The sequence below is a fragment of the Sphaeramia orbicularis genome, chromosome 20 (assembly GCF_902148855.1).
Source record: "Sphaeramia orbicularis chromosome 20, fSphaOr1.1, whole genome shotgun sequence".
Classification (NCBI taxonomy): Eukaryota; Metazoa; Chordata; class Actinopteri; order Kurtiformes; family Apogonidae; genus Sphaeramia; species Sphaeramia orbicularis.
Genome location: NC_043976.1, coordinates 2,513,287 through 2,537,353, shown reverse-complemented (window position 1 = coordinate 2,537,353; position 24,067 = coordinate 2,513,287). Strand labels below are relative to the sequence as shown.

General features: G+C 37.6%; 1 protein-coding gene across 4 annotated transcripts in view; it reads left to right on the top strand.

Moving 5' to 3' along the window:
* Positions 1–359: 359 nt before the first annotated feature.
* The window catches only part of LOC115411485 (ATP-binding cassette sub-family D member 3), a 45,697-nt gene continuing 21,989 nt past the window's right edge, over positions 360–24,067 (top strand). The window contains exons 1-12 of one of the 4 annotated variants that reach the window (XM_030123645.1): positions 360–518; positions 5,648–5,681; positions 5,772–5,870; positions 8,573–8,661; positions 12,024–12,093; positions 15,828–15,925; positions 16,629–16,752; positions 17,823–17,879; positions 18,504–18,646; positions 20,957–21,026; positions 21,158–21,227; positions 23,052–23,149. In XM_030123645.1, the coding sequence (XP_029979505.1) occupies positions 400–518; positions 5,648–5,681; positions 5,772–5,870; positions 8,573–8,661; positions 12,024–12,093; positions 15,828–15,925; positions 16,629–16,752; positions 17,823–17,879; positions 18,504–18,646; positions 20,957–21,026; positions 21,158–21,227; positions 23,052–23,149 (1,071 nt within the window). In that variant the 5' untranslated portion in view covers positions 360–399. Of the gene's footprint in view, positions 519–5,647; positions 5,682–5,771; positions 5,871–8,572; positions 8,662–12,023; positions 12,094–13,915; positions 13,986–15,827; positions 15,926–16,628; positions 16,753–17,822; positions 17,880–18,503; positions 18,647–20,956; positions 21,027–21,157; positions 21,228–23,051; positions 23,150–24,067 lie in introns of those variants that run through there. The other 3 variants (XM_030123644.1, XM_030123646.1, XM_030123647.1) reach the window with 3 other exon arrangements.

The following is a 24,067-nucleotide window of genomic DNA, read 5'->3' as shown; positions in this document are numbered from 1 at the left end:
AAAAAAACCCAAAACAAAACACTGAAATATGCAAGAACCAAACAAGCCTTGATTGTTTGTGAAGATCTGAATGTACTGATTCCTGATTAGAACTCTGACTTGAATTTTTATTTGTTTTATTATTATTATTATTATTATTATTATTATTATTATTAATAATACATTTTATTTATTTTATACAAATACTGTTCAATAGGTTTGATGTTGTTGGCCAGATTTTAATTGATAAAGTTGAGAGGGGAAAAAAAAGGTACAGGAGAGTACCGCAGTCAGCCACTAGGGGCAGATGGGTTTTTTTGTGAAGATAAGGTGGAGCCAGAAGAAGAAGAAGAAGAAGACGCAGACCGTTCACGCTCATACCGAACCCGAACGTCTCGAGCCGGTCGTTGTGTCAGAAACATGGCGGCTCTCAGTAAATATGTGACAGCGAAAAACTCGTCCATAGCCGGCGGAATTCTGCTAGTTTTATATCTGCTGAAACAAAGAAGACGCACGAGCAAACAGGACCGGTCAGCGAGGTAAGTTTTTACAATACTGACTTCTATTTTCAACCGTACAATGGCGGGTTTCGGGTGAGTTTTCTAAAGGCTAAGTCGCAGTTGCTAGCTAGCCATTCTGACAGGTGACAGCGACCTACTACGGGGAAACTCCTCCGTTACCGACCGTCAACCGGGAAGACGAGGTTCTGTATTTGGCCTCCGTTCATAAACTGACCGGCTCTGACCTCCGAAGGATGAATGTGTTTGTGCTGCGAAAAATGATAGTGTCACGACTGGTAGTAGCTTTTCGAGCTGCACACATGGACTTATGTAACAAACTAACTTTATGAACTTTGTAGTAACTTATTTGTTCTGTAGTCTATGTCCTCAGGCCCTGACATGTCTCCTACCATGTTACTACTTTATCACCAGGACAATATAAAGCAGTGGTTCCAACCTTTTTTGTCTCCTGACCCCATTTAACATCACAAATTTCTGGCGAACCCAGACATTCAAAACAGAGACTTTTTTTTTTGCTAAAATTAATTTGTTATTAATCATGTAGTAGTTTGCTTTACTGTGTTGTGAATAAACGTTAATTTTAGAGGACATTTAGTCTACAGTGGTGTGCAAAAATATTCAACCACTTGTCAAATGTTAAGAAACTGGTGGTTTATTTGTTCCCAGAGCCTGAATTTCACTTTATTGCCACTGCAAAAGATAAAGGCAAAGGTACTGAGAATATTTCACCTACAAATTTATCAGTCCAGTCCTTTTTTTTCACATTTTACTCTAATATTTAGTGTGGCCCCCTTGGTAACAATCACAGCAGCCCATCTTTCTGACATTGTGTTGATGTATTTCTGAGAGTTTCAACCCCAGTGTCATTCTATGCTCTCAGAAGCTCATTCTAGAGAGTTTCCTCAGAGCTTCCTTAGATTGTTGCTGGGGGGGGCACGGCACACTAAATATTAGAGTAAAATGTAACAAAAAAAAAAAAAAGGACTGGACTGAGAAATTTGTAGGGGAAATATTCTTAGTACCTTTGCCTTTAACTTTTACAGTGACAAAAAAGTGAAATTCAGGCTCTGGGAACAAATAAACCACCAATTTCTTAAGATTTGACAAATGTTCTAATATTTTGGGACACCACTGTATATAATGTATATTGTTGTGGACAGAGGCAGTAAATCCAGGTGTAGATTACTGCACAAAGGGAGAATTTGATTTTCCTTGGTCAGGATATGTACAGTCAGTCCAGCTGTGATTTACAAGGAGGACAATTAATACTGAACAAACAAGAACTGGAACTATGAATTATGAAAGAGCTGCAGCATCTGAAACTGACCACAGTGAACATTTGACGCATAAACAGAACCACAGTGCTGCAGTTTCAGACTCACAGTTTGTCTGTTATGGATTGGGATTGGCTCTGTCAACTCACCATATATTTTTTATTAGTAAGTTGTTTTTTTTTTTTTGTTTTTTTTTTTTTTTATCAATTACTAGAAATTTAAGGCAATTAGAATTAGGGGTCACCCCATTAGAATTCCAGGCGACCCCAAGGTTGAAAAACACTGATATAAAGGTTGTCTGCAGGGGTTGTTGTGCTGAATTCTGCTCCCTGCCGAAAACTGCATCTCCAGCTTTGGGTGATGTAGTTTTCCCTATCTGTTTTTTATTGTTATATATTTTGTGTTTTGTGTATCTGAGATTTAAGTTTTGGAAGTTTTACATATCTTATAGTTTGCATGTTCTTTAATATTAAACAGACACAAAACATAACTGCAATATCTTACAAAAGTCTTAATTACTACACAGCTATGATGGTGTTAAGAGGCTGAATAATTCACACTTAATTTCATACCCTACAGTCAGAAAGGAGAAACATTAATCAGTAAGTGTGAGCAGGGAACATTTCAGGGTCAGTTTGGTGCACATTGTCCTCTTCATGGCTGACTTAGGAAGGGGGAGCTGTTAGGAAGGGACTAGAATTCAGCACAACAGGTGTAACTCCACTGTAAAAAGGTCTGAAGGGGAAATCAGATGTAAATAGTGAAGTATTTTGTTATCTTGGAGAACAGGGCTAATGTAATGGGTCACATCCAGCCAAAGTGAACATCAGCGTCATAAGTTAAAGTTTCACCTAGGGCTGCACGATTAATCGATTTTAAATCGAAATCGGATTTTTTAATTAGGACGATTTTTAAGAAAGGGAAATCGTAAAATCGATTTCATCTCTCTCGTGCCTGCGGGCCGTGCGCTTGCGGGCTCCCGTAGGCTCCTCCTCCTATCAGTGACAGCGGTCTGTCACAGAACTCCGTGCAATGGCCGGACTTTAAATGTGTTCATGAGCCCGCAGTACTTATAGCACTGTAAGCCGTGGCTTCACGCACGGATCCCGCAACTGAAATGGAACTGCATGCGGATCACTCATCTTCCGTTGTCCCGGATCCGTACCGTACTGTCTTCTTCCGATCCGGGTCCAGGTCTCGGGGTCATCAGCCTCAGCAGAGGAGCCCACACAGCCCTGTGCCCACACACATCCACCCGCTCCAGGATAGAATCCCTCCAGCGTGTCCTGGGTCAGTCTATTCCACGCACGGATCCCTCAGTTTAAACAGAACCGCATGTGGATCACTCATATTAACCTGGTCCACGCACGCACGCACGCACGACTGATGCCTGTCACTGACTTACATTGGTATCACTTCTGTGGGCCCAGATACCCAGGGAAAAAAATAAAATTAAATAAAATTTAAAAAAAAAACAACAACACACATATATATTTTTTTAAAAAATTAAATAATTAATTTAGTCCTCTTACTTGCTAAATTTTTCATTCACAAATGTAAGTTCTGTAACACAAAACCAAATATTATTTATTTTTTGAAAGATGTTGAACTTTATTTAAAGCTGTTAGATAAATCTGGAAACAAAAAGGCTATAAAAAACATAAGTATTTGCTCTGATTTGGACATTGTATTATAGTGTATTCCCCTTGGGAAACTTATGTTATTTTCTTGTTGCATACATTGTTTGTATACTCTATTTCATTCAATAAAGATTTAATTAAGAAAAAATAAACTTCTGTGGGTTCATCACGTGATACCATCACAGATTTGAGGTTAGAGCAGTGCCTTGCATTGTGGGCTGCTCACGAAAACGACATGCTGACTTCTGTTGTCTTTTGTAGTTTTACCCAAAAATCTAAATCAAAATCGAAAATCGAGTTTTTAGAGGAAAAAATTGGGATTTTTTTTTTTGCCAAAATCGTGCAGCCCTAGTTTCACCTATCATTTGTCAATTAGGCTCATTTTTTAGCTTAAGAACTCTACTTTATGGAACTGGAAAAATTTCAGTATTGGTTGTAGAAAAAAAGATTGTATCAATATAAAATGAAACCTAAAAAAGGACTAAAATATATAAATGCATTATTAACTTTAATTATAACATTTTTTTCTCACTTGTATCAGTAATATTTTCAGTCTGTGAATCTGTTGAACTAATTATTCAACAGTACATGAATATACAAAGGTTCTGTTCACTCCAATTATTAGTCAAATATTCTCTGCTATTATCTGTATATATCACTTAAGTTGTAATATTTCTGTTCAATAAAAAATTATGATCATATTTGTAGTGTTTTTGTTCCAGCAAAGTCTGTTATTCTGATACCGAACAAAGGTACAAACTGCTGTCCCTGTCACAACAGATTTGTATTCATAAAAACTGATCATTTCAACATTTTGATCCAATATTCATCATAATTGTATTTTAACATCAGAGCTAAAGAACTGTTTCATTTACGATCAATTTTTTGCGAGAACAACCTGTACTTTAATTGTACAGTTGCATAAAGTGAAAAAAAATTATGTTCATTTTGAGTCTCCGAGTGACGCAGCAGTCATTTAAGTATTTTTACTCCAAAATTTTATTTCTGTAAATTGTACCATGTATCACGTGAAAGTCCTTGCTGAGACCGATTCATACATGTATTAAACATGGCCATAAGTTATTTAGTTTAAACACAGACAGTATTGAACAGGACATGTGTCCCTGTGTCACTTCTAATACTTTTTGGATCCTTAAATACTGTGTAGAACTGGTACTCTACTTATAAGACAGAATCATATGAGACAAACACTGCTAACCATCTACATAAACCAAAATGATGTCCTCATGACATTTGTAAGACTTTTCCAAACTAATTTTAGACACAATCTGCAGCAATATAATTGCAATCATAAACAGGAGGATGGAATTTTCATAAATAAGGATGTTCATGCTTTATACCTGTCCACTGATGTACAAATGTGAATATACTGAAGCAGTGATGTGATGCACTTCACACGTTTTCGTCCAAGCTCGCCTCTGCAAAGCCTTGTGGGACGTACCTGTTGAACTGGTGACGCTTGTTCAGCAACGCATACGTTTTCCAGATATTCCAGTATTCAGTTTTACCTCAAAGCATGACTTCTATGTGAAACCCATACTAAGTGTATTAAACGTACACAGTTGGATAAAAGGCCTGTCCATTTATTTTTATTTTGTTTATGATGTATAGAAATCTTAAAGAGTTGTAAAATGTAATATAAAGTAATTGTTTTGAAGAATCCATTGGAAATTGAAACTTTTACGTTTTAGTAACAAGGCAGAAATCTCATTTAATTGACTGGTCAGGTTAATGAAATGCTTGACAAACCAAGGGACTTAATTATACCATGTAAAAATCCAGTAAACTGTCCTATTCACTCATTTAACATACACACTAGAATATATTATTAGAGGAAGAATTAGCCTGAAGGACTATGAACTAACAACATTATTTTGCCGTTTTATTAAATTTCATTAGTTCATAATACTGTATATCATAATGAGCATACTTTAAGCATATCACAGAATATATAATATTTTTTCAGAAAGGTGAAAAAATACTATTTGACCATTTCAATTTATTCTAAGGTTGGTTTCATGGAACTTTTTAAATGATAATTCACACAAAACCAGTTAAATGCTGATGACCGCAGGGACATTTGCGGTTACAGCTGTTGTATTTGCATTTCCGATGGATGAGCAGGACTAGCATATGACATCTGCACTGTTTGTCTGTAATGCCTCAGTACTGTTGGTGTGTCTCATTAAATATAGTTCTTTCTTGTCTGTAGAAAAGGAAGCTCAGATCTACTCCTGAACACAGAGGTATGTCACTGTCTCTTTAGTATGTGGTTTTCACTGGATTATTAGTTGTAATTGTATCACAGCTCATCTCTTTTGCATGTTTTCTAACAGAAAGATGGCAGAAAAGACCGTGCAGCAGTGGATAAAGTGTTCTTCCTCAGAATCCTCCGCATTCTGGGGATTATGGTGCCTCGAGTTTTCTGCAAAGAGGTATGATAGAAGTGATGAGAGGCTGGTGCTGCTTCTTTTTGTACGGTTTTCTGCTTTACTTTTAAGTCTTGATGTTATAGGCATCTAGATAACATGATCGGCTCTATCTCTTCTGGGTTTTAAGAGAAGTCTGTAAGGTGTAAAACTCTTTCCTCAACTTCTGTTATGTATTCCACTTAAGCATGGCATAGCTTATTGTATCATATTCTTTTATTTGTAATGGAAATGTATTTAATTTGCCCTTTTGTATGATTTTTCAAACGTTGGTTTCAAGTTCACCTGACATTTTAAGGAAACACAGATAGTGACGCACGACTTGAACAATAAAAAAAAAACAAGGTTGTCCAAGTGAGTTTGGTCTGAAAGTAAATTACTATGAGCTGTGATAACAGCTATAATAGCCATTAGGAGTGAGAGAGATAGGATTTGTCTGAATTCTGAACAATTTGGTATTTTGCTGGTTCATAATTTCTGACTTGTATTAACACTATCCTTAGGTAATACATCGTTGTTGTATTTTGCACAGACCGTGTTATTTCAGGTCACATAGTCCATTGATCTTGGCAGGATGTCACATGAACAACCAAATAAAGGTTTTTGTAGCGTTTTTCACCTGTAAGCAATGGAAGAGTTCCATTATTGTGACATCAGATTTATCAGTTTAGAATCAGTGCAGAATTCTGACCCCTTACCCACATTCTGTTTTATGGCTGTACAACATGTTTCTGTCAGAGTAAATCCCAAGTATTTCTAGTAGAGAGTAGTGTTTCTAGCAAATGTTTTCAAATTTATTCTATGCTCATGTTCCATAAATAGAGGAAGCATTTTTACCAAACTCTACATTTGCCCCGGAAACATTTAAACATTTAAAATTCAAGAGGCAGAACTCGGTGCAACAGCATGAGAGAGCAGAGGTAAAACGTGACACAGTCCACCAGTTTAGCAGTAGACACATGGTCTGACGGAGCCCTGGCAGTACGTTTATGTAGGTGTGCACGAAGCCGAACCCTTTGACACACATACACAAGCCTGTAAGCAAAGGTCAGCTCCACATGTCTCCCGTGAACTCAGCCTTATCCAATCAGTTCAGCAGATAATGAGCAGAGTCAAGGACGCCATGATACAGAGCTTTATGATGTGCAGTGTTCATGTGGTGTAACTCTCGTCTGGTGCCATTGTCTCCACAGACCGGTTATCTGATCCTTATTGCTGCCATGTTGGTGGTTCGTAGTAGGAGGAAACTCTAACAGCTCCTCCTCTAAACATAAGGATCACGTCCAGCATATGCTGTGATTTCATTTCAGTACTTTTCTCTGTAATATTGTCTAAACCTGCACAGGCCACAGTTTCTTTTATCTCGTCCATTCTGGTATTTATTTCCTGTCCTCATCTATTTTGCCGCTGTCACATGGTATCATCACAACCTATTATACAGTCTACTCTTGTTATACCGCCAACTTCCGTTCACGGCCAAATTGGCGGTATAGCGAAAATGGCGTTACAACGGGTTGCGTCCACAATGTGCATGTCTTTACTATATGATGTCTATGCTGCCTCCGTTAACCCGTTCTAATTGCGTTTCTAAATAAATCTTGATTCTGTTATGTTGTAAGGGATCATTTAAAGTGGGGAAACATTTTAAGCATTATTATCCCGTGTCGGGAAATGACGCCCCATCATCTTGAGGCTTTGGCTTAATCCCACGTCCTCTTCCCGACATCCTGACCTACTGAGTGTTCTGCGATAAATGAACGGTGGCCGTTCCGTAGACCTACTCGTAGCTTGTCGCGATCAGCGTCTGGCGCGTTTGTTTCAGTGCATTGTTAAAATTTATGTGTACTCGATGGCAATCACGCTGGCGGTATAACGGTCGGGAAATCAATGGTATAAATGTTGTTTGTGCATGGAACTGGGCTGGCGGATGGTGATAGGCGGAAATGGCGGTATAACGGCAGGCGGTTTAACGAGAGTAGACTGTAGTAGATAACACTGTAACTGGAGGCACTGAGGACAACTTAGTACTTTTGTTGTTAGATTTAAGAACCTTTTGTTTTTTTGCAACAATTTAAACTATTATTAAAATTTGTAGGGAAACTTTTAGCAACTTTTTTTTTTTTTAATAAATTTTTTATTTATTTTTATCGTGCATCTCCAAAAGTACAATACAAAAAAGAAAGAAGTTCACATTTTATGATATAAGATTTTGTGACACACAAAGTATAAACCCCACCCCCCCAGAACCAATGGCAACCCCCATACCAACCCAACCTGGATAACTTTTAGCAACTTTTGAAAAGTGACTCAAACTCGAAAACAATAAGTGACACAAAATGATTTTCACTGTCACCGTTAGAAAAACACATGGTCTGTCTGCAGCTGTAAAAGTGCATTGTGAGTTACGCTGTGTTGCCAATTTAGCGACTTTCTTGTTATATTTAGTGATTTTTCAGAGTCGTCTAGAGACTCTTTGTCAAAAGAGCCATCAGTCCCCTTTTTCTGGTGTATTGGAGACTTTTGGAGACTCTAACATGAAAACACATGCCGTTGTTTGCCTAAAACAAATCACTGAATATAAATCAGTAACACTGATATTGAAAGTTTTCTCTATTGTCTCTTTTTGGTCCATTTAGCTTGTTCATGTAGAGTGAAAATTCCAAATGTTGATGTGGTCTAACTCTTGTCTGGTGCCGTTGTCTCCACAGACTGGTTATCTGATCCTTATAGCTGCCATGCTGGTGGCTCGGACCTACTGTGATGTATGGATGATCCAGAATGGAACCATGATCGAAAGGTCAGACTGTGGCCTCACACACGTATACGAATGATTACTGGGAGTCAAAATGAAGTCAACATCATACCGTGCATGTCACATTTGAATGAATCTGCCCTCTGGTCTTTCACTTTGGAGAGTCTGCAGCAGACGGTGGGAATAACATACAGAGAAATGCATGACAAGTATTACAGATGTGTACACAGGTTCCTGGGTGGAACTGTGGGGACGTGGGTAACGGTGTTGCATTACAGCAATGGTTGGCTGGAGTTTTTTTTATGATTCTCTCCGGGTACTCTGACTTCCTCCCACCATCTAAAGACATGCACCTTAATAGGTTAATCTGGTCCATACACAAACATGGCTCATCAGTGTGAATGGCTGTTTGTTAAAAGGTCCTCTAATTATTAGGCTAATTCTCAGGCAGCACTGAGCTCTAAAGGCTTTGTCATCTCATCACTGATACACTAGAGAAACATACCGTACTTTCTGGACTATAAGCCGCTACTTTTTTCTCGTTTTGAACCCTGCGGCTTATACAGCGATGCAGCTCGAGTATAGATTTATACGGGCTAACGGTCTCCTGGGGGCGCTCTAGCAGGAAGCGCAAAAGTGAGACAGACAGGTGGAAGAGGTGATGAAGGGAAGTTTAAATCTGAACTTTTAACAATCATTTTGCGTGTCATGCACAAACCCTCATCATGGAAAACACACGAAGAAATGCATATTTTGCAGCTTTTAAGTTAAAAGCAATCAATGTGTCTGTAAATAAGAAAATAGAGCTGCAGCACGGAAGTGCCACTGAGCAACAATGGAGGAGAGACGTAGAAGGTGTTTGACTGAGCCTTTGAGGATGTTCAACTGAAGAACACTGAAGAAGTTGACTGCAGTGGTTTAATGAGCAGAAGGAAGATGAAGATACAGATCAATGACTGTTCTGGGTTTTTTAACCAGCCTGTTCCTGACGTTTTACTGACGTGTTACAGACACTGGATAAAAGCAGTTAAGGTATGGAAATAAATATTGAAATAATCTTTCTGTTTACCATCTTTCTGTGTACATATCTCATGTGACAACGTGGACACCGGCGGCTAATAGTCAGTTACAACTTAAAGTCAGCCGTGGCTTATAGTCAGGTGCGCCTTATAGCCTGGAAAGTATGGTAAACTTCTAAGATTTGAAATTTTGTAAAATTTTAAGTATCCTTTTTTTTTTTTTTTTAAATATAAAGTGCTCCATAACCTTAGCCCCTCCCCCCTTCATGGCTTCTTCCAAACACTTGAAAGCAGAGGTAGAGCACAGGCCTCTGTAAATGGAACTGTGATACCATTCAGACTGTTGGACAAAACCTACTGTCAGTAGTAGGAGGTAAACTCTGGAATAACCTGCCCCTCCCAATAAGAGAGTGTCCAGCACACAACACTTTTCAAGCTCACTTCAAACAGTGGCTCCTAGAAAACCGCAGATGCACTCATTTTTAACTGACGTACATTTCATCACACATACACTGTCTGTGTTTAGTTGGATGTAAGTGCAGAGGTGAATGTACAGGCTGATGGCCCTGAGATAGTACTATGTCTATTTGTTTTTGTTTATTTGTTTGTTTTGATGATGCCTATGTCATCATTATTTGTATTTTTAATTTTTTATCGTTTATATCGAACGAGTGATGTATTAATGCTGTCTGTTTTAGGTCTTGTTTTCTGTCACCTGCCTATGGACTGCAGATGAAAAGGAGTTATTTTTACTAATCCTGGCATATTTACATAGGTGTATTTTTTATACAGCAATGTTCATAAATGTGCATGGTCCCTATTAAATAAACCAATAAAATAAATAATACTCTGTAACATAAAGTAAAGAATAAATATTTAAAAATGAAAATATACATTTTAGGTACATTTTCTAGAATGAACATGAATGAATGAATGTTTTCCTGTTTGGATGGAATCCATCGTACCGATAGTCTAGATTGTCCTCTCCATCTTTCTCTTTTGTCCATTTACTGAAAACAAACTGAAACGCAGACGTGTCTCACCACAGCATGTGATATTATCTGTGGTAGATCACAAAAGAATATTCTTTATTAATTTATCAACAAATATCTCTTCAGGTTTGGCACAAAGGACTCAATTCTAATTTACTGTTGGAATCGGACTTTTCTTAAATACACAGTGAACATACTCTAAGTAAAAGAGGTGCATTTAAAAAAAAATCTACTGAATCAGATTTCCAGACCCTGTTCTGGAAAAACACCTTAACAGCTCATAGATTTAAGTTTTTGCATTTTAGGAAAAGTCCCATTTTGTCTGGAATGGGACTTAGTAAAACAGCCTTTAAACATTTTTTCCCTCTCAGGTCAGACTAGAGGATGTCGGTACCCTCCTCTAGACCACTGATCCACAACTAGTGGATCATGACCCAAAAGTGGGTCTTAAACCTGTTTTCAGTGGGTCGTGGGCCTTTGTCTGGGTTAAACTAATGTTAACCAGAAGCACTCGGAGAGCGCAGACCTCCGCCAAGGCTGACCAGTGGGGTCCCCCTGTGGGCCCCCCACCCCCGATCACCACCAAAATTTAATCTTTGGTTCCTTGTGCCAGTATCAACATTTCCTGAAATTTTCATCCAAATCCGTCCATAACTTTTTGAGTTATCTTGCACACAAACAGACAAACCAATGCCGGCAAAAACAGAACCTCCTTGGCGGAGGTAATAAACCAATCCTGTGTTTTATTTTTTGAAATGAGCCTCGTCCATTCACAATCCCCAACAGTAGGGGGCACCAATGCACTGCAATGATAATTAACACCAGACATTTAACACCTTAAAAGAAGAACCAACAATTTATATTTATATCATGTTTAAACTCAGGTCTGACACTGACTCCATCAGATCTGTTTTTTTCTCCACTGGACTAAAACCTCAGTGGGTTTAATTCTTCAATAAGTGACTGAATGAACTTTAAATTTTTAACTGAGTTCACAGTTTAGTTTTGATTAAAATGGACCTAATTTACTGTTCAAGGGAATATTTCCATATGTATCGTCTCCACCTGCTCGTCAGTTTGGTTTATCATTAAACTGGTCTTCTGTGTTTTCAGACTGTGATATTCTGGATTATCTCAAGTTTAAAACACAACATCTTTAATTAAATACATTTGACAAGTTAAACTTTTATAAATATGGGTCTGGTCTTGTCACTGAGGGGTGATAGTGGGTCCTGAAGACAGACCAGTTCAAAATCACAGCCTTACAATTATACGACCCACCATAACCAGGTTGTATGATTGTAAGATTTCAGTGAATGTGGGTCTACCCATCATGCATCTGTGTTGGATTTCCACGTCACCTCTGATCTGTTGTATCTGTGTTTATTCTTCACAGTGGTATTATAAGCAGAGACATCAGTCTATTCAAGGAGCACTTTTATTCCTACATTTGTGTTATACCGGCGGTAACTGTCCATTACATCTGATTACTTTGAGAGAAAAAGTGGCAAATCCATTTTTAACCAATTAACACTGTTTTTTTGTTAACATGTTGCTTTTTAAGAGTGTTGTGGGGACTTTTCAGCACTAAACATCTCCTCAGACATGGGATGTGTAACACTGACATTCCACTGCTGTGTGCCTCTGACCTTTGGGTTTTAATGGATACTGTTGTTCATATGGAATTCCATTCGGTTCATGCTCTCATGTTTTTGGCCTCTGTTTTTACCTTTAGGTCCAGAAGGATTCAGACAGTTCAGCAGTGTTTTCATCACTTTGGCTCTGTGCACCACCGTCATGCATTTAAAACTAAGCCGCCTGTCATTTTATTTAGTTTTAGTCTTTAATGGGTCAGGTTTTACAGGCCTAAATACACGTCCATCGACTATATGTTTTCAAATTCATTTTGGTAGTGAGCAGAGCCAAAATGATTAAAAACTGTCTAAATTTTTGTGACTGCATATACTGTGTTTAAATAAGTGAGTTCAAAACAGAAAGACCATACACTGGTGCAAGTCTTTCAAATCAGCTGTTTAGCTTCTTTTATTAAAATTTAGACCTGTTTCTAGTAACGGGGTTTGTACAGGTGCTTCAGATCCTTGAAAATAATTTAACTTCGATGTTGTGTTTTCAAGGTCTGAAAAGAGCTTTAATTTCAGGTGAAGTGCTTGAAATTATAACTCTTAGATTTTATTTATTTATTTATTTATTAGTTATTTATTTATTTATAATATTAACTCTGCCAGGTTAGATGCCTAGCCAAAGCTACACTGGAAAAAATCTAAATCTTACCAAGTGTATTTTTCTCATTTCTAGTCCAAATATCTCATTACACTTAAAATCAGACAGAATCACCTAAAGAGGAACTTTTCAGTGAGATATAAGAACTGATTTATAGACAATAGATCTGGAAAATCTGATTTCAAGAAATCTTACCAAGATAATTTTCATTTTTTCCATTGGCAGATTTTTTGCATAATTCAGGATTTTTTGCTTAATTCAAGATTTTTTGCTTAATTCAAGATTTTATTTTTTTTTTCTAACTTAATTAAGGTTTGTTTGTTTGTTTTTGCTTAATTAACACTCTTTTATTAAATAATTTTAGTTCCTTTGTTGGGATTGCACAAAAATAATGTTCTGATGTTAGTTCTGAACTAATAAAATATGAACATTTGAACAGGATCTTAAACTGTAATGTCTGTAAAACTTAATTTAAGTTTGAACACAGGAACATTTTGTGATATAGCATCAGATTCTGTTGTGATCAAATAAAAATGTGTTTAGAATTTGTGCATATGTAATTCAATTCTTCAAGGAAATAATCATTTAAAAAAAAGAAACAAAGAAAAAATTCCCCTTTTAACAGTATCATAATATATCGTGATACAACATATCGTGATCCTAGTATTGTGATTTGTATTGTATCACCAGATTCTTGCCAGTACACAGCCCTGGTTGTAAATATAACGTGTCCTCTGTGGCCTTTTTAGACTTGACAGTATTTGCAGAGGCTAGAGGATGAATCCAAGCTGAGCTCACTTGAACACAGTCGTGCTGATGTAGAACATGCCTTATTACTGATGGGCATTTGTAAACTGAATGGAATACCTGTGACCAACCTTGTCAGGACTCCTAGTTGTACTGTCTGGATTATTCACACTGTGCACTGTTTTTCCTAAAGCCAGTATTAGTTCCACAGGAGTTTTCATGTGTATGAGGTTCATCCAACCTCACTACCCAACACTTGTCCCAGTTTTTCCTCATGTTTGTGCATGTTGTGGTTTGCAGTGCAATTATTGGTCGCTCAACAAAAGATTTCAAGACCTTCTTGTTCAGCTTTATCAAATTCATGCCACTTGTAAGTGTTTTTTTTTTTTACCTTTTCCCTTACTTGTGTCACACTCTGTCAACTGTGTGAACTGAGTTGTTTTATTGCATCCAGTGTCATTTTGTGAATGTGTACAGAGGAGACCTGATATTCGAATACAAATATTAATTTGCATGCTTAATATGAATATTCTCACATACTAACATGACTAATCACTGAAATGTTTGGATTTGCATGCTGTAAAGTCTAAAACTGGTGGTCCTGTATGTTTCTGATAATCAAAGTTTTCATTAATTTAATACTTTGTGGCTCTCCACACACACTGAGGAAAACATATGTTTAAAAAAAAGTTCAGATATACATAATATTAGACCTCCTGTTAAGCATTATATGCAGTGGCAACTTTTAACTCCTGGTCGCTATGGAAACAGATAAAAGGAATCTTTGCAGGAAGTAATTGTTCACCAATATTGTGTGTGAATGAACACTTGCATAATGATAATATAATATAATATTATTTTATGAGTTGTTTTTATGTTATTTTTTTACTTACTTATATCTGCTCTCATATACATTATAATAATTGTATTAAATGTGTGCATGTTGCTTATAAATACTGAAAAGGGGACACACACATAGAACTGTAGGTGTTCAAATCCTATAAATAAAACATAGAGTATCACCAGATTCACTGTTTAAATGGTGAAGAACACAGGACTTATTCTGCTTTTGCATGGTGTGTTTTTCTGTCTTTTACATATAGCTAAGTAAACACTATGTTTGTTCAGCTAATAGTCATGTTAGATACCTGTACAGTCTGCAAATAACTGCACATAATTTGTTGAACCATTCAAAAATGAGCAAATAAGAAAAGCTACCAGTGTCATAGACGTCCCAAAAGCCTACAGTAACCTACTGTGCATAATGGTAATTAGTCCATTTACAGTGGAGCTGACATAGTGAGCTGCTCATTAATGTGAGGGATTACTTTGTTAACTCATGGTAACTAAGTCTGTCTCATGATGGCGACCTGTCCAGTCCATCTGACCTTACTCTGAACAGGACATTTCAGACATATGTGTATATTTAGGCTTCAGCTGTGTTATTTGGAAAGCCTTTTGAACTCTCCAATAAGCCTCCAAAATACCTGTATGTACAAAAAGACACTACTAAAAAACACAAAAAATCAAATGACAACGCAGCTGAAGGTTCAAACTAAAACTGTAAACCTCTTGTTTTCTTAGTAAGACTGATATATTTATGTACTTACCAGCAAATTGACATTTTTACATTGTTAATAAACTGATTATGGGTCAAAACACGTTATTCAAAATCTCTCTGATGGGACATTTTGGAGACAATTTGACAGATTAGTGTTGCTAAATGACCCACATTTTTACTTTTAAATTCATTTTTGCTTTAGTTGGACCATAAGGGATTATACAAAACCAGGAACTACTTTATATTGAAATAAATGTTGGAATGGCAATCGATTTACATTCGCTCTCTGACAGGATGTTACTGTGTTTTGACCCTTTTTAAGTTTTAGCCAAAAAGCCACCAAACCCATAATGTAATAAAATAATGTAAGCACTAAAGTTCTTACATTATGCAGTCATTTTGGGATGCTCTTTATTAGTATTACATTGTCTTTATTTTTTGTTATTTAATAAATAATCAATCATAGTTTTAAATTAGATTGAATAGAACTTGATTGATCCCTTGGGCCGAGCCTCAGGAAATTAAGGGAAAAAATCAGTTATTAAATGAATAACTTGACATGTGCAGTGTTTGCGTTCTGTACAGTCCAGCTGTTAAACACTGAGCTTCCTTTGGGATCTGGATGTGTGACATGTGACTGGGTGTTCACAGATAGCCTTGGTCAACAACTTTCTGAAACTGGGGCTGAATGAGTTAAAGCTGAGATTCCGCGAGAGACTCACGAAGAACCTTTACGACCAGTACCTCCAGTAAGTGCCAGCGTCCAGAACCAGCTCCAGTGCTGTCATATGTATGGTCACAGAGTCAACAGTCAAAGGGTTTTATTGTCATGTGTACAGTAATTAAACCTGTTTTCCTGTACAAGGAAAATCTTTGTTTGCCGTCCACACTGAATGTCAAGAGAATTTAAAATGTGTAATAAAAGAAATGGAATAATTTAAAGGTAGAGTAGGAGATGTTTTTCTGGAGGAATATCATATACATTTATTTACAATATTTACAACATACAAATAATAACGTTATATTCAAATGTGTTTTGCATAGATATATGCATTTATTAATTTTAAACACTTTGTGTTTGGAATATGACGTAAATAATATAATAGTCAAATATCAATATATTTGGAATAAATGTAGTTTATTTATAGAGTTTATAAAATGAACCCAGAATGACGGCACTAAAAGGGGTTAATTTACAAACATTCACACTCACAAAACTACTCACATTTGTTTTTCACAATTTTTTTCTCGTTTCAAAATACATTTTCCTGGAACTACAAGTAAATACCTACCCAAAAAATATACATTTGGTGTTCATTATTGTAATGTAAGTTTTTGACCAGATGTTAACCTTCCCTTGACTCCACCCCCTAAGGCAGAGTCCCATTGAACTATGGGTATGTTGGTATATTAGTGTCTGATGTGGGACTGTCTGCTCTGTTCTGTCGTCAGAGGTTTCACCTACTACAAAATGGGCAACCTGGACAACCGGATAGCAAACGCAGACCAGCTGCTCACACAGGATGTCGAAAAATTCTGCAATAGTGTGGTGGACCTCTACTCAAACCTCAGCAAGGTACCAGCCTGTCTGTGCTCCCACACACCCACAGGACAGTGAACTAATGCACAACCTCTGATGTTCATGTGGAATGGGCTAAAGAAATGACCCATAAAGCAAAAAGAACATTAGTCTGTTTGAATTTATTGTTGGAAAAAGTATTCAGATACTTGACTATAGTAAAAGTACAAATACACAGTGTATAAATATTGCATAAGATATACTTTATTAACCCCTCAACCACCAACAAAGGATCAACGGATCACAATTATTGAAGGAATATATACAATGGAAAAATTAACTCACAAACTGCGACTATAAGAAGCACAAATGGACAAAAAAAATGGAATAAATGGACTGAATATAGAACCTAGAATGATGATAGGACTGAATAATGTGAATGTAGTGTCATGTAGTGTACCCAAGCAAGGTTTGTTTGTTCATTTTTTGTTGTTTTTGGTGACTATTTGGTTATAAAATTTCAGTATAAACTTAAGTGAAAAAAACCCCCAACCAATCAAAAAGTAGCCACAAAATTCAAAACTTTTTGGAATTGAAATGTCTATTGGACCTTTTAACAAAATCCAAGCAAAACATTTTGCCATATCATTTTGTTTATTACAGTAAGTTTTTAAGGAAAGTATTTATCTTATTTGTAAGATTGGACCCAATATTTGAATAAAAATGTATTAATTATGGGATGGATCAGAGTGAGAGTATAATTTTTTGTTCATTTTTCTGAGGTCATCATTAAGTCCATCCTGGGGGAAATATGTCTACATTTACCTTTTATTATTGGGTCTAAAAGGATGGAAAAGTGACAGATACTAAAATAAACCCAGTTTCATAGAAACACTAAAATACATTACAGTAGAAAATATGATGACTTATAAAGTAGCAAAAATGATTGCTTATTTTTTACTTAAACGAGTGACTGGCAACCTTCACTAAAGTATTTTTTTTTGGTCTAATGTCACCCATGTTTATGATTTAGATAATGATCATTTGTTCATATTACAAATATCAGCTGCTCTTGTCCAACCATGTGGAAGAATCTTAGTCTTAATCAAGTTCTGTGTGTGTTTCAGCCTCTGTTGGACATCGGTCTGTACATCTTCAAGCTGACAAGTGCCATTGGTGCTCAGGTGAGCGTTATGGAATATGCACCATACCTAGGAAACAGCATCATGAGGAAATGGAGATCTTTTTTACTCACTTTATTGTATTTCATTCCATTTAACTGTGGGATTAATTAAAGTAAAGTGAATGAACTGGCATTTTCTATATTATTCTTAATGTAATCTGAAATGGTGTCAGACTCATAAGAAGTACACATTTTTATGTGGACCTGGAACAGGAATAACTTGATGATTATTAATTTAATCACTAATAATTTAGATAATCTTTTCTAAATTCTTAAATGTGAATATTTTCCTGTTTTCATTCTGTTTGTTTTCCTCTATGACATGAACATCTGGAACCTTAATTTCGTGAGGTTCAATCTAATCTAATTTAATCTAATATAATTTCATCTAATTTCATCTAATCTAAAGTAATTTTATCTAATCTAGATGGTTAAGGTTCAAATGAGTCAGACCATTGCTGATTCTTTAAAATCCAACATGTTGTTGCTGCTTGAAGCTCTAATAAAATGCTAAACCTTGTTAAATATGTTGAATAGTATCAATAGTCCCAGTCGATGCTGTAGAGACCTGTGTCCTCATGTGTCTAATATCAGTAACCTGTCCAGTGTGTCCTCCTGCTCATAGGGCCCTGCTATCATGATGGCCTACCTGCTGATCTCAGGTCTGTTCCTGACCAGGCTGAGGAGGCCCATAGGGAAGATGACTGTGACCGAGCAGCGCTACGAGGGAGAGTACCGCTACGTCAACTCACGCCTCATCACCAACAGGTGCACACAGCAGCAGCTCCGCCCACGCACTGTCCACTCACTGTCCACTCGCTATCCACTCACTCCTCTGTCCTCTCACTCCTCTGTCCTCTCACGCTTCTGTCCTCTCACGCTTCTGTCCACTCTGTCCTCTCTCTCCTCTGTTCTCTCACTCCTCTGTCCTCTCTCTTTTCTGTCCTCTCTCACTCTTTTGTCCTTTCACTCTTTGTCCTCTCTCTCTTCTGTCCTCTCTCACTCTTCTGTCCTCTCGCTCTTTTGTCCTCTCTTTCTTCTGTCCTCTCTCTCCTCTGTCCTCTCACTCTTTTGTCCTCTCTCTCCTTTGTCCTCTCACTCTTCTGTCCTCTCGCTCTTTTGTCCTCTCTTTCTTCTGTCCTCTCTCTCCTCTGTCCTCTCACTCTTTTGTCCTCTCTCTCCTTTGTCCTCTCACTCTTCTGTCCTCTCGCTCTTTTGTCCTTTCACTCTTTTGTCCTCTCTCTCTTCTGTCCTCTCTCACTCTTCTGTCCTCTCGCTCTTTTGTCCTCTCTTTCTTCTGTCCTCTCTCTCCTCTGTCCTCTCACTCTTTTGTCCTCTCACTCTTCTGTCCTCTCACTCTTTTGTCCCTTCTCTCCTCTGTCCTCTCACTCCTCTGTCCTCTCACTCTTTTGTCCTCTCTCTCCTCTGTCCTCTCACTCTTCTGTCCGCTCACTCTTTGTCCTCTCACTCCTCTGTCCTCTCTCTCTTTTGTCCTCTCTCTCCTCTGTCCTCTCACTCTTTTGTCCACTCACTCTTTTGTCCTCTCTCTCCTCTGTCCTCTCACTCTTCTGTCCTCTCACTCTTTTGTCCTCTCTCTCCTCTGTCCTCTCACTCCTCTGTCCTCTCACTCTTTTGTCCTCTCTCTCCTCTGTCCTCTCACTCTTCTGTCCTCTCACTCTTTTGTCCTCTCTCTCCTCTGTCCTCTCACTCTTTTGTCCACTCACTCTTTTGTCCTCTCTCTCCTCTGTCCTCTCACTCTTTTGTCCACTCACTCTTTTGTCCTCTCTCTCCTCTGTCCTCTCACTCTTTTGTCCTCTCACTCTTTTGTGCACTCACTCTTTTTTCCTCTCACTCTTTTGTCCTCTCTCTCCTCTGTCCTCTCACTCTTCTCTCCTCTAACTCTTTTGTCCTCTCTCTCCTCTGTCCTCTCACTCTTCTGTCTTCTCACTCTTTTGTCCTCTCACTCTTTTGTCCTCTCACTCTTTTGTCCTCTCTCTCCTCTGTCCTCTCACTCTTTTGTCCTCTTACTCCTCTGTCCTCTCACTCTTCTCTCTTCTCACTCTTTTGTCCTCTCTCTCCTCTGTCCTCTCACTCTTTTGTCCTCTCTCTCCTCTGTCCTCTCACTCTTCTGTCCTCTCACTCTTTTGTCCTCTCTCTCCTCTGTCCTCTCACTCTTCTGTCTTCTCACTCTTGTCCTCTCTCCTCTGTCCTCTCACTCTTTTGTCCTCTCTCCTCTGTCCTCTCACTCTTTTGTCCTCTCTCCTCTGTCCTCTCACTCTTTTGTCCTCTCTCTCCTCTGTCCTCTCACTGTTCTGTCCTCTCACTCTTTTGTCCTCTCTCCTCTGTCCTCTCACTCTTTTGTCCACTCACTCTTTTGTCCTCTCTCTCCTCTGTCCTCTCACTCTTCTGTCCTCTCACTCTTTTGTCCTCTCTCTCCTCTGTCCTCTCACTCTTCTGTCTTCTCACTCTTTTGTCCTCTCTTTCCTCTGTCCTCTCTCTCCTCGGTCCTGTCACTCTTCTATCCTGTCACTCTTTTGTCCTCTCTCTCTCCTCTGTCCTCTCACTCTTTTGTCTTCTCACTCTTTTGTCCTCTCTCTCTCCTCTGTCCTCTCACTCTTTTGTCTTCTCACTCTTTTGTCCTCTGTCCTCTCACTCTTTTGTCTTCTCACTCTTTTGTCCTCTCACTCTTTTGTCCTCTCTCTCCTCTGTCCTCTCACTCTTCTGTCCTCTAACTCTTTTGTCCTCTCTCTCTCCTCTGTCCTCTCACTCTTTTGTCTTCTTACTCTTTTGTCCTCTCACTCTTTTGTCCTCTCTCTCCTCTGTCCTCTCACTCTTTTGTCCTCTTACTCCTCTGTCCTCTCACTCTTCTGTCTTCTCACTCTTTTGTCCTCTCTCTCCTCTGTCCTCTCTCTCCTCTGTCCTCTCACTCTTTTGTCCTCTCTCTCCTCTGTCCTCTCACTCTTCTGTCCTCTCCCTCTTTTGTCCACTCCCTCTTTTGTCCACTCCCTCTTTTGTCCACTCCCTCTTTTGTCTGTCTGATGCGTCCTACAACTGCATGTCCTTTGTCTCTGTCTTCAGTGAGGAGATTGCCTTCTATAATGGGAACATGAGGGAAAAACAGACCATTTATGCCACATTCAAAAAACTGGTAGGAAACTGTTTATTTGCAACAGTTGATTAGAACAGATTTCACTGTAAAACAGAACTAATCACTGTTCTTTTACATAATCATTTAATTATACACATCATGTGTTATCGTGTGTGTGTTATTTCTTCCAGGTGGATCACTTGCATAATTTCATCTTCTTCCGCTTCTCCATGGGCTTTATTGACAGCATCATTGCCAAGTGTAAGTTTGTTCCTGTCTTTAACCCAGAGTAGGAAATGTTTCTAATCTGTGTAGAGCTGCAGCTATCGATTATTTTAATTTAATTCGATTAAACAAAGCAAAAAAAAAAGTAGAAATGTGAGAAAGACGTGTGCGAGAATGAGAACTTGTCCTTTATTCCAGAACCAGCTGAAACAACAACCACAAAAAGTATATAAAATTAAAAGGATATATTAAAAAATCTATGTAGAAATAGCATCAACAGTATAAAAGTATATATGAAAGTATGTATAGAGAAATAACATTAATAACAGTATGAAAGTATATATGTATAAAAGTATGTTTAGAGAAATAACAGTAATAACAGTATAAAAGTATATATGAAAGTATGTACAGAGAAATAACATTAATAACAGTATAAAAGTATATATGAAAGTATGTATAGAGAAATAACATTAATTACAATATAAAAGTATGTATAGAGAAATAACAACATTAATAACAGTATAGAAGTATATATAGTGAAATAACAACATTAATAACAGTATAAAAGTATATATAGAGAAATAACATTAATAACAGTATAATTGTATCTATAAAGAATAACAAAATTAATAACAGTATAAATGTGTATATAAAAGTGTCTATAGAGAAATAACAACATTAATAACAGTATAAAAGTATCTATAGATATTTAACAGTTAACCACAGACGGTAGCGTCTTCCATCTCAATGGGCCTGTTTCAGTGCAGATTTTCATAAAACATGCAAAATAAACAGAATTTTCTTCCAGTATTGAGTGAATATTTTTGATGACCATCATGGTTGAAACATTGGCAGTTAGCTGGAGTTCATTCATACAGTATCACGTGGCCTGAGGTGCAGATTAAAGTCTAGATGTAACGTGTATGGACAAACCTAAGCAATGTTTAAACTTTGGTTTAAAATTTGTATCTGCAGCTCTTCATATATAGCATAGTTTCAAGTGTGAATACTCTATAACTAAATCCATCTGTTTTTATTGCATTTATTCACATTTCCATTTTATCACTACAACCTTTCCACCAAGCATTTTTTCGGTCATATGTATGTATATATATATTTTTTAGAATTCTCAACATTACCGTCTGAATTTTTAATGTGTAAATACAAAATCAAATTAAAGCAACTAGATGGAAACAGACCTTATGTGTATGACTATGTGTTGTCAAAATTCCTTGGGAACTTTATAATTAGGGGCTGCACAATGTATCGTTTGAGCATTATCATTGCGGCGTACTTGTGTGCAATGGTCCCACCGCAGGTCCTGCAATGTAGGCGGTAAATGAACTCAACATGTTGTCATTTAAGTTCCACCTGGGTACCTGACACACACTGCACACAGCCATCCACCAATCACGAACGTCCTTAATCAGTTTGGAGTGAGTCACTGGTAACAACATTGAAAAATGAGCAACGAACAAGAGAAAATCACTGTAAACAAAGACTTGGTGCCAAAAAGAAAAGCAATGTCAGTTATCTGGAATTATTTCAGCTACAAGGATGAAACTCAAACACGTGTTCTGTGTCGACAGTGTCTTCTGCCTGTTGACACAACCAGAGGAAACACAACTAATTAGTTTGAACATTTACGTCGACACCACACAGCTGTTACATCCTCCTGAGTAGTTTTTCATATCGCAATATATTTCGCAGGGTTACAAGAAATCGCAAGGTCAGTTTTTTCCAATATCGTGCAGCCCAATTATAATGTACAGAAATTCAGTGCTTGTATTGTGTATGTGTATCTGATATTTAGACCTCCTGATTATTGATCTCTGTGTGTCCTCCTCTGTTGTTTTTCAGATGTGGCCACTGTGGTTGGTTACCTGGTTGTTAGTCGACCATTCCTGAACCTGGCCCACCCCCGACACCTGCACAGCACACACTCTGAGCTGCTGGAGGTCAGTCAAACAACACCACACACTCACATACTACCTTAAAACGAGGGCAGAGTGTACAGAAGACACTGCATATTTGATAGTATTTGGGTTTTGGATCCCTTTTAAGACGGTCGTGGCTCCGGTACCACTGTTTTGCGTACGTTGTCATCCAAATTACCAAAGCTCGTGAACCATTTCTGCCAGTGACATAATTCAAATGTCATCTTTTAGCTGACACTGGGAGCTTTCTATTGGTCTATAACACATTAGGGTAGATTTTTTTTGCATTGGCTGGGGGGGAGGAGTGGAAGTGGGCAGAGCATAGAGCAGCAGAGTGCAGTCAGTGAGAGAGAGATGGAAGATTTTTAATACTTTTAGCAAGGCTTTAGCTGTATTTTTGTGGTGAATTCTTATAAATAATCGAATACAATAGTCGTAGTGCTGGTTTGGGTTTTTCTACTAGTGTGTTTTGCCGTGTTTTTGTCAAGCTTCGCTGTTTTTCTCTGCCTTTTTTTAACTGTTTCTGTATTTTTCCAGTTTGTATGGTTCATTAATAGTTGTATTTTAGCTGAGAGCTAGCCAGGACAGAGAGAGATGCAGTGTCTATATTTGAATCAGATGATGGATGGTTTTGTCGGTGAAATGAGGGGCTCTGTCTACAACTAGACAGAAAGTGAACACAGACTATCACACAGGATAAAAATGACTAGAAAGAACTAAAAATAAGAAGAACATGGACACAGAACAAACTAAAATGTCTGATCACATTTAAAATAGTTGAAAGATTATTTCTATACTCTCTATAATAAAAATGCAAGTTTGTTTGTTTTTTTGTTTAACTATAACACACTGTTTTAAGCATTTATTCCATATAATAATGATAGCTAACTGCCAGATATTGACAGTTGAGTTCTTCCTGAAAAAACGTGCCTGTTATAA